Raw genomic sequence first — 11,431 nt, 5'->3', positions numbered from 1 at the left:
CCTAACCCTAACCCTAACCCTAACCCTAACCCTAACCCTAACCCTAACCCTAACCCTAACCCTAACCCTAACCCTAACCCTAACCCTAACCCTAACCCTAACCCTAACCCTAACCCTAACCCTAACCCTAACCCTAACCCTAACCCTAACCCTAACCCTAACCCTAACCCTAACCCTAACCCTAACCCTAACCCTAACCCTAACCCTAACCCTAACCCTAACCCTAACCCTAACCCTAACCCTAACCCTAACCCTAACCCTAACCCTAACCCTAACCCTAACCCTAACCCTAACCCTAACCCTAACCCTAACCCTAACCCTAACCCTAACCCTAACCCTAACCCTAACCCTAACCCTAACCCTAACCCTAACCCTAACCCTAACCCTAACCCTAACCCTAACCCTAACCCTAACCCTAACCCTAACCCTAACCCTAACCCTAACCCTAACCCTAACCCTAACCCTAACCCTAACCCTAACCCTAACCCTAACCCTAACCCTAACCCTAACCCTAACCCTAACCCTAACCCTAACCCTAACCCTAACCCTAACCCTAACCCTAACCCTAACCCTAACCCTAACCCTAACCCTAACCCTAACCCTAACCCTAACCCTAACCCTAACCCTAACCCTAACCCTAACCCTAACCCTAACCCTAACCCTAACCCTAACCCTAACCCTAACCCTAACCCTAACCCTAACCCTAACCCTAACCCTAACCCTAACCCTAACCCTAACCCTAACCCTAACCCTAACCCTAACCCTAACCCTAACCCTAACCCTAACCCTAACCCTAACCCTAACCCTAACCCTAACCCTAACCCTAACCCTAACCCTAACCCTAACCCTAACCCTAACCCTAACCCTAACCCTAACCCTAACCCTAACCCTAACCCTAACCCTAACCCTAACCCTAACCCTAACCCTAACCCTAACCCTAACCCTAACCCTAACCCTAACCCTAACCCTAACCCTAACCCTAACCCTAACCCTAACCCTAACCCTAACCCTAACCCTAACCCTAACCCTAACCCTAACCCTAACCCTAACCCTAACCCTAACCCTAACCCTAACCCTAACCCTAACCCTAACCCTAACCCTAACCCTAACCCTAACCCTAACCCTAACCCTAACCCTAACCCTAACCCTAACCCTAACCCTAACCCTAACCCTAACCCTAACCCTAACCCTAACCCTAACCCTAACCCTAACCCTAACCCTAACCCTAACCCTAACCCTAACCCTAACCCTAACCCTAACCCTAACCCTAACCCTAACCCTAACCCTAACCCTAACCCTAACCCTAACCCTAACCCTAACCCTAACCCTAACCCTAACCCTAACCCTAACCCTAACCCTAACCCTAACCCTAACCCTAACCCTAACCCTAACCCTAACCCTAACCCTAACCCTAACCCTAACCCTAACCCTAACCCTAACCCTAACCCTAACCCTAACCCTAACCCTAACCCTAACCCTAACCCTAACCCTAACCCTAACCCTAACCCTAACCCTAACCCTAACCCTAACCCTAACCCTAACCCTAACCCTAACCCTAACCCTAACCCTAACCCTAACCCTAACCCTAACCCTAACCCTAACCCTAACCCTAACCCTAACCCTAACCCTAACCCTAACCCTAACCCTAACCCTAACCCTAACCCTAACCCTAACCCTAACCCTAACCCTAACCCTAACCCTAACCCTAACCCTAACCCTAACCCTAACCCTAACCCTAACCCTAACCCTAACCCTAACCCTAACCCTAACCCTAACCCTAACCCTAACCCTAACCCTAACCCTAACCCTAACCCTAACCCTAACCCTAACCCTAACCCTAACCCTAACCCTAACCCTAACCCTAACCCTAACCCTAACCCTAACCCTAACCCTAACCCTAACCCTAACCCTAACCCTAACCCTAACCCTAACCCTAACCCTAACCCTAACCCTAACCCTAACCCTAACCCTAACCCTAACCCTAACCCTAACCCTAACCCTAACCCTAACCCTAACCCTAACCCTAACCCTAACCCTAACCCTAACCCTAACCCTAACCCTAACCCTAACCCTAACCCTAACCCTAACCCTAACCCTAACCCTAACCCTAACCCTAACCCTAACCCTAACCCTAACCCTAACCCTAACCCTAACCCTAACCCTAACCCTAACCCTAACCCTAACCCTAACCCTAACCCTAACCCTAACCCTAACCCTAACCCTAACCCTAACCCTAACCCTAACCCTAACCCTAACCCTAACCCTAACCCTAACCCTAACCCTAACCCTAACCCTAACCCTAACCCTAACCCTAACCCTAACCCTAACCCTAACCCTAACCCTAACCCTAACCCTAACCCTAACCCTAACCCTAACCCTAACCCTAACCCTAACCCTAACCCTAACCCTAACCCTAACCCTAACCCTAACCCTAACCCTAACCCTAACCCTAACCCTAACCCTAACCCTAACCCTAACCCTAACCCTAACCCTAACCCTAACCCTAACCCTAACCCTAACCCTAACCCTAACCCTAACCCTAACCCTAACCCTAACCCTAACCCTAACCCTAACCCTAACCCTAACCCTAACCCTAACCCTAACCCTAACCCTAACCCTAACCCTAACCCTAACCCTAACCCTAACCCTAACCCTAACCCTAACCCTAACCCTAACCCTAACCCTAACCCTAACCCTAACCCTAACCCTAACCCTAACCCTAACCCTAACCCTAACCCTAACCCTAACCCTAACCCTAACCCTAACCCTAACCCCTAACCCTAACCCTAACCCTAACCCTGACGTCAAGCTGACGCTGAGTACCACCATTCCTTCAAGTTAAGAGAAATCCCATTCACCAGTGTCCACTGTTCCCTGATGTCCTCAGCCAGAGCCCTCACGTTAGTTGGCACACATCGCATACTGGTGGTGCTGTTTTCTCAAGCCATCAGCTTCCAGTTCCTTCTTCCTGTGAGCTTGTGTCTGAGGCCACTGGTCCAGAGTGAAACGTGCTCTGGCAGAGTCGGCAGAGGGCGCTGTGGGAGCGCAAGGGAGAGGTGCCGCAGGCACCTTCAGGGTGTTGTCTGTACCTTCCTCCACTGGTGCAGAGGGGAGCAGGCCCAGTCAGCGCATGAATTCCTGGGATATACCTACACTGTTTTCAGTCATGGGTGATTTACTCATTCATTCAAGCACACATTCAGCAAGTGGTTAGTAAATATTTGCTGTGTGTTTGGCACTGTGCCAGGCCCTGTCCTTAGCTTCCAAGAGTATAAAGTGTGTTTAGGAATTCAAGATATAAGATTATGTCCCCACCCTTTTATTTTGTCTCATTCACCAAGCTCCTACAACATCTAGCACTACTTTCTGGCACATAGTAGGTGTTCTACCCATACATGCATTAGTGAATGAAATGATAACTAATAAGAATGCCTCTCATTTACTGAGCTCTTCCACATTTACATGTACTGTCTCCATTTTCCAGATAAGTTGTCATTTTCCTGTTTTAATGTTAAAGAAGTGAGGCACAGAGAGGTTATTTAAACTGCCTGAGTTCACATGGCCAGTCTGAACTCTTAGCCACAATTCCATGTGCCATCTCAGCAGTGTAAGGCAGGACATGCTCAGGGCCAAGGTGTAGCATATACAGGGGCTGCCTCGGACTTTCAGAAGGCTGAGCAGTCAAGATGGGTTGAGAAGGGAGGGAAGGCTTCATGAAGTCTGGACAGAGGGGAGACGCTGGACGGAGCATGAGGTTAAGGGACAGCATCCATACAAGTCCTCCAAAAGTGCTTCCTGGGTGGAGAGGGGAGGCTGTCAACAAGGACATGGTCCTTCAGCAAATGTGAGGTCTCCCATCTGCCAAGCCCTGGGCCGTGCACTCAGGAGGGTATGACCATGAAGAAGAGCCTGCCTTGAGGATCCACAGGCAATTGTCAGACAAGGCAAAATATGTACATAACTGAACTCCAGGGGAGGAAGTGTTGAGAGCTGGAAGTGGAGTGGGAGGGGAGCAGTTTGCCAGAGGAACAGTTGTTTCCAATTGGAAAGACCAGAGCAGGCTCCTGGACAAGGTGGCATCTGAACTGAGCCGTGAGGGGTTGGTAGGACTGCAACCTGTCATGGATGAAAGGCACTCAGGTGACAGCACCAAAGACAAAGACCTGACATGCATGTGGCAGGTGGCCCGTCTGTGACCCCAGGGTAAGAGGGTGGTGTGGGAGGGGAGGCTGATGGGGCACGACAAGCGCTTCTGGAGAGTTCCATGTGCTGCGCTAAGCAGCTCAGCTTTCTCCCCCGCAGGGCAGGGGAGGTTTGTAGCCAGGGAGGAACAGGTGTTGCCCAAGGAGAAGCTACATAAAAATATTTGTCTTATAGGTTGTAAGTTCCTAGAGGGCATGGCTCCCAGTTGGGAGCAAGATTTAGAACAGTAATGCTGAGGCCTCTAGAAACATGTTCACCCTGAGGATGTCTTGCTCAGATTGCAAGAGGGAAGTGTAATCAGAATCACCCTTAACCAGGAACCAGGATGTCTGGGCCCAGTTCCTCCTATGTCACCAACCAGGTGCCTCTCTGGGCATAGTTTCCTCATCTGCAATATGAAAGGGTGGAGCACCTCTAACGGCCCTCCTAACCCCAATTCATTCCCTATGAATCTAAGAACCCCGTGCCCACACCTCAGCCTCCAAGGAGTACTTATCACAGAGCCAGGCAGGCATGGGAAGGTTCAGCCACGCTTGCTGGGCAGCACACATGGGGAAGGCAGGGCCAGCAGCCACTGATTGACCCAACCGTAGCAGGAGTAGGGGAGAGTGAGGGCTGCCAGAGGAGAGGCAGCCTGCTGGCTTGTTCAAGTAGAGCAAGGGATTGGGGTGGAGGGGAAGTGAGCTACCCAAACAGCTTCCTCCCAAACCAGCTCCAGGCCCAGGGATGGGCATTTCACAAAAAGTCCCAAGAAGCTTTGTGAACATTTCCTGTCCCGCCCAAGCCCCTTTCCTGGCACTGACAGCCCAACTCAGGGTTACCACACTGCTCACCTGTGAAGCAATCTTCCCGCGAGAGCTGACTATCCGGCCAGGGGCTGCCTATAAATGTTGGACACACGGGGTGCTGTCAAACCCCGTTGTGTGGCTCCTTGGCAGGTAAGTGAGCCATCAGCTTCCACAGGCAGGAGCCTGCCTGCCAACTCTTTCTTTACTCCCCCCCCACCACCCATCTTCTTTCCAAGGCCTCCTCCTGGAAGCCCTCCTCGATTAATCAAAATTTCCTCACATTTTCTTGGCTCATATTCTGCTGGAGCTTCTTGTCCTCAACTGCACTGCTTTTTGGCATTTTCCAGATATTCTAAAACCATCCCTTCCATGTGTGGGGCAGCATCTTCTCTCAAATCACCTGGAGCCGTTCTTTCTTTTACTTCTGTGTTTCCCCTTCTGTTCCTATGGGCAGCCTGTGGGAGGTGTCAGGGAAGCTCAGCAGCCTTTTCTTCTAAGCACCTGAACCCCTGCATCTCCACTTTGCAGACAAGAGTGCAGGAAGATGGCGGACCAGCTGTCACAGATGGAATGCAGCATTGAGACCATCATCAACATCTTCCACCAGTACTCTGTGCGGCTGGGGCACCCGGACAAACTCAACCAGAAAGAAATGAAACAGCTGGTGAAAAAAGAGCTGCCGAATTTCCTCAAGGTAGGCTGTGCTCCTCGCGGGCCTGACGCAGCCTGGAGACAGTCTGGGCTAAGGATGGAGGATGGGGTGCAGTCTGCAATGGTCAAGGAGGAAAGTCTAGCTCCTTCAGCCCAGCCTCCCTGTCACCAGAGTTACTCCAAGTTAGACAGCAGACAGAGTCGAGCAAGACTGACTTACAGATGTGTGCTGTGTGCAGGGCCCTGTCCTGGGCAGAGTCACATAGTGGTGAACACACAGCAAAGATGTTGGCCAGTAAAGAGCACAGGAAAATCCAATGCCAGTAAGTCCCCCAAAGAAAATAAGAGAGCATGCTATGGGTGGCGTGGGCTGGGTGGGGAAAGCTGACTATTTGGGTGGACAGGAAGAGCCCCTCCAAGGAGGTGATTTGAGCTGACACCTGAACTGAGGAGGGAAGCAACTGAGGACGACCCTTGGCAGGGGCTGGGCAGACACCAAACCTCAGCTGTTGTCAGAATGCAAGGGCTGAGGGGCCTTTCTAACCTAAGCGTCCGTGGAAACACAGACACTACATGTAGGAAGCACCCAGTGAGCAGTGGCAGGCACAAAGCACTCAGTAACATGGTCATTTATTCCCTGACCTGAAAATAACAGGCAATTCTAGGAAAAAAGGATTAGTTCCACTTGATCTTTCAGTTTCTTTATAACATCGGGACTTGGGGTACAGAGACCTGGACCAAGAAGGGTGAAAAGCCTGAGTCCCAGACTCAGTTCTATTCCTAGAGCCAGTGGCAGCCTTCCCTGAAGCCTCGCCCCACTTCAGTAGTCAGTAGTGGGGATGCTGACACTGGGTCAAGGTGCATAAGACACTGGGAAAAAAGGATGCCAGGTCAGGACAAAAAAGAAACAATATAGCCAAGAGTTCATGGGGTGAGGATCTCCTCAGTGTGACTCCTATGCCTGCCCCACCACCCACCTCCTTCGTACTCTGCCAGAAGCAGAGTGGTAGTCCAGGAGGAGAAGCTGGGACCCAGCCAAGCAGCTGCTCCAGAGTGAGTGCTTTGGCCGGGCATGGGAGAAGGGCAGAAAGAGGGCTGTGTGGGAGCACTGCAGGAGTGGGAAGGGCCTGGGAACAGAGCTGGGCACCCACAGGGTCCCAGGAGGGTACTTGGCTAAGCTACCCCAGCCAGTGGGTGGGACCAAATGAAGCTCTCTTCTGCCCTGCCTGGACCCTCCCTTGCCCTGGCTACTTCATCGCACCCTGTGGGGTCAATGGAGAGCCAACACTGCCCTCTGTCCCCACCTTGCTTTCCTCAGGGGTTTCCCTACTATGCAGGTTAAAATGCAGATGCATGCCCCAAATGAGTGACCTAGAGAGGGAAGGGAGGTGAAAGGGGAGGGAGCAGGATGGACAGGTGGAGGGACAGGGCTCATTTCCACTCTGTGGCTCCCAACCCTCCTCAATCTGCAAAAACCAGCTGTCCTTTTCTAAGTCAGTTTCCTCAAGTCTTCCTCAAAGAAGAGACGAAGTCCACCTGCTAGACTTGTTATAAAGACCAATGAGGTGACATTTCTGTACATACTAATTGTGTGACCTCAAGCAAGTCACTTGACTTCAGTTCTTCTGTAAAATGGAGAGAATTGTAGTGCCCAGGTTGTATGCAGACTAAATCAGAACGTGTCCAAAGCGTGCTCAGCATCTGCTACCTTGTGGGCATCAGTCCATGGTCATTTTCAATTTTATAACTGAGGCCCAGGGGCCAGGCTTCCCTGTAGCTTTGCCTAGGGTCATTTGCTGAGCCCCCTGTCCCTAACACTGGCCACACCCAGCCCTGACTGCCATGTCTCCCCCACCCACAGAAGGAGAAGAAGAATGACAATGCCATAAACAAGACCATGGAGGACCTGGACACAAATGGAGACAAGGAGGTGGACTTCAATGAGTTCTCCATCCTGGTGGGCAGGCTGACGGTAGCCTCCCATGAGGAAATGCATAAGAATGCCCCTGAAGGAGAAGGCCACAGCCATGGGCCAGGCTTTGGGGAAGGTGGCCAGAGCCACTGCCATAGCCACGGTGGCCACGGCCATAGCCATGGTGGCCATGGCCACAGCCACTAATCAGGAGGCCAGAACACCCTTCCTCCACCCAACCAGGGTCACAGGGTGGCCATGCCAAACTGCCTTATCTTGGGGACTGGGAACAGGGAGCAAAATAAAGTCTTCCTCCAAGCCAGCGCTCTGCGTGCTTCTTCCAACTCCCCCTTCCCAACCTATCCTTCTGGGGGCCTGGGTGTTACAGCCTATCCTTCTGGGGCCCTGCCCCTTAACTGGGGCTCAACCCTTTCATTTGGTAATAACAGAGTGAGAACTCATGATAATGTGGGTCTGTTCTGAGCCCCTTGGGCTCACTGCCCTATTTCCTCACCTCTAACCTCAGGCCCCATGACTCAGTCCCAGTCACCCCACTCCAGCTCAAGACTTCCCTGTACTGCCTGTCAAATTGGCCCTTGTCTCCATAGAAAACAAAAGGGGGTATCCCTTCCCCTCAACATGCCAGCCACCCCCTACCCAGCCCTGTCTGCCTCCTTCCCCCAGTACTGTCCAACATCTTCCACAACCATCTGTCTCCTAAGAGAAATTTATTTCTCTGGAAGTTGTCCAGAGGTGTACCTAAGAGCCATATCTGGGGAGGAATACTGTATTGGGTGTATTTACCCACAAATTAGGTTTTGAATCAATCCATGGGAGCAAATCAGTGTCTCTTCATAGACCTAGCATCCTCATCATGGATGGACACTGAGGCAGGTGCAGGCATGGATGAGAGTAGGGGAGTCTGGCCCCGTGCCCACCCAGTCCCAAAAGGATGGAGAGAGGGAACTCCTGCCTGCTTATTGGAAGAATGAGTTCCAATCATGGCCCTGCAGCTATAAGGCTTAACCACCACCATGAGGAAGCTGGACTCTGGGTCCAGGGAGCCAATTGGGCCTGAGGATTTTGATTCTATGCCTTAAGGCTCCCTTTGGTGACTGAGGCTCCTGCAGTCCCTGGTCAGTGGCTGAGAGTCCAGCCTAGCAGGGCATTTGTTTCCAGACACAAATACAGCAGCCGGGCTTGGCTAGCAGCTTCCCCATGAAGCAGCCTCCATGCCCAACCTCTCATTTCAGAGACTTCCAGATGACTCCTCTGACACCTGTGGCCTCAGTGCTTCACCATAAAGTCCCTTTCCCAGGTTACCACCAGGCTGGGGTTGGCCTTCTGAAAACCAGAGCCCATATCAGGGTGTGTGCCTGCCCTGTCCTTCCAGCAGAGAGAATACTCAGAGATCTAGGATTTGGAGAGCTGGAAAGAGATCAGCAGCCATCTATCTCCAAAAATGAAAGGAGTGAGACAGAGAGTGGAGAAGAGACCAATCGAAGGCTATAAAGTGGTGGGGCTAGTCAAAATAGTGCAGAAGGGAAAAGGCCTTGAACCCCATCTTTTCCTTGGGCTAGATGTCCCAGCTTCTTCCACACTGCTGAGCATGGGGACAATTGCAGTTTAGGTTCCATCTTCCCACACTGCATGGCTGTGGCCAGTTCCCAGGCTGTCTGCAGTGGACTGTGCATGTTTCTGCCTTAAGGGCCCAGGGGCCTCTGCTATGGGCACAGGGATTTAATGGCTTCCACTTGAGGGAGTTTCCAGGGATTGCTCCAGGCTGTGAGCTTGGGAAGCAGAGTTGTTTTTGCTTTGTTTTTGTTTTTGTTTTTAGATTATTTTTTTAAAGAATTTTTTTTAACGTTTATTTATTTTTGAGACAGAGAGAGACAGAGCATGAACAGGGGAGGGTCAGAGAGAGAGGGAGACACAGACTCTGAAACAGGCTCCAGGCTCCGAGCAGTCAGCACAGAGCCCGGTGCGGGGCTCAAACTCACGGAGTGCGAGATCGTGACCTGCCTGAGCCGAAGTCGGACGCTTAACCAACTGAACCACCCAGGCACCCCTATTTATTTATGTTTTGAGAGAGTGCAAGCAGGGGAGGGGCAGAGAGACAGGGAGAGAGAGAATCCCAAGCAGACTCCACACTGTCTGCACAGAGTCCAATGCAGAGACCAATCCCACCAACTGTGAGATCGTGACCTGAGCTGAAATCAAGAGTTGGACACTTAACTGACAGAGCCACCCAGGCACCCCAGAGAGCAAAGCTTAGAAGCCCCCAGTCCCTTCCCTGCCTGACTTAAGGAGCCAACAGCTCAGGAAACTCACCTCTGACAGCCCTTCTCCCTGACCCTCATGTCCAGGGAGGGGTCACCTTCTGGATGCAGCTTGCTAGGGGAAAGGGAACCAGAGATATGGGAGGCCTGGGGATACCCCAGGTAGAGCAGGTGACCCCACACCCTCTACCAACCCTCACTTTTCACAGTGTGCCCTAAATATTTGTGACTCTGCCTCGCCACTAGACTGGGCCAAGTGTCTGCTTACCTCTGCTCTTGTAGGCGGTATGGAGAAAAGAAGAAGGGGGTGGTGGCATTAAAACTGGCAGATGGAAAGCTTCTGGATATCATCACAGAGTCTCACACTGGAAGGTAGGGGACAGCAAGCCCACCACCCCCAAAGCTTTATTCAGTCATACCAGCCTTTATCTGTTGCACACTAGAAGCTTCCATTTGCAAAAAAAGGGACTTGTCTTGAAAAAAGCTTGAAAATTGTTGCTTAAACCCAACCTTCCCCACCCCCATGCTTGATTGATTGTCCCCAACATCCCTAACAAGTGGCGATTTGGCCTAAACTCCGCCAGGTAAAGGAGCATCCTAATGTGGCACCTAGAAGGTTCTTCATCACACCAAGCTAAAATCTGTCTTCTGCGCCTGCTGGGCATTAATCCTAGTTTCCCTCCCACATCCTTAGGGACACAGAATAAATCAAACCCCCTCCATCCATACAGCCACCCACCCACTCTTTCAAAGTATTTTCTGTAACTGATATCCAAGCTTTCTCCAGCCTCTGCACCTTTACACCAGGAATGCTCTCACCACCCTGGTGTCTCTGGCAAATCTCTTAGGACCTGTAAAGGCCCAGAGCCTGTCACTGCCTTCATGAAGATGTCCCTGACAACCATTTCTGCAAACATATGGGGCCTTACCCCTCTTACCATTGCACTTCTCATACAGACTTGTAACCCCTTATCAAGTGTGATGATAGTCCTAAAGGCAGAAATTATGGCTGATTTGCCCCAAATCCCCAGGTGCTGGAATGAGCATTACAGATTAACAAGTGAAGGTAGAGGTCCTAGGACCCTGTGGAGCTAGAGGGGTTGCTGGACAGGGCAAATGAGGGGCAAGCATGTAGGGGGCAGAGCTTCATAGATGCCGAGAATTCTCCCCTTCCCGTCTCTCTCCACTAGCTCAGTCTGAGAGTGGGGCATGGTTTTAGACCCCAGGAGAAAGTTTAACAGTAAGCCACTTTTACAGAGCCCTGTGGGGTTTTTCTTAAACATATTTTAAGAGAGTAATAAAGGTAATTTAGCCTCTTCCATCCCATTAGCCCCTTCCATTCCAAAAAGCTGACTCCGTAAATGATCCTAAAAGTTGTATGGAACTACGAAAGACCACAAATAGTCAAAGTAATCTTGAGAAAGAAGAGCAAAGCTAGGGCACCTGCGTGGCTCAGTCAGTTAAGTGTCCAACTTCAACACAGATCATGATGTCTTGGTTCCTGAGTTCAAGCCCCACATTGGCCTCTGTGTTGCTGGTGCAGAGCCTGGAGCCTGCTTCAGATTCTGTGTCTCCCTCCCTCCCTGCCCCTCCCCTGC

At 51.3% G+C, this 11,431-nt stretch overlaps 1 protein-coding gene across 2 annotated transcripts; it reads left to right on the top strand.

Annotated features, from left to right (window-relative positions):
- The first annotated feature begins 5,006 nt into the window (after window positions 1-5,006).
- Window positions 5,007-7,876, top strand: S100A9 (S100 calcium binding protein A9). Of its 2 annotated transcripts, none has more exons than XM_043567987.1 (3): window positions 5,007-5,141; window positions 5,520-5,685; window positions 7,504-7,876. In XM_043567987.1, the coding sequence occupies exons 2-3, from the start codon at window positions 5,536-5,538 to the stop codon at window positions 7,759-7,761; spliced, it is 408 nt and encodes a 135-aa protein (XP_043423922.1). In that variant the 5' UTR covers window positions 5,007-5,141; window positions 5,520-5,535; the 3' UTR covers window positions 7,762-7,876. The 2 variants fall into 2 exon arrangements, with proteins under 2 accessions (XP_043423922.1, XP_043423920.1); XM_043567985.1 differs by having other exon boundaries at window positions 7,498-7,876.
- The last annotated feature ends 3,555 nt before the right edge of the window (window positions 7,877-11,431 follow it).

This window comes from Prionailurus bengalensis, chromosome E4 (genome assembly GCF_016509475.1).
Source record: "Prionailurus bengalensis isolate Pbe53 chromosome E4, Fcat_Pben_1.1_paternal_pri, whole genome shotgun sequence".
NCBI lineage: Eukaryota > Metazoa > Chordata > Mammalia > Carnivora > Felidae > Prionailurus > Prionailurus bengalensis.
This window is presented reverse-complemented; position numbering and strand designations above follow the sequence as displayed.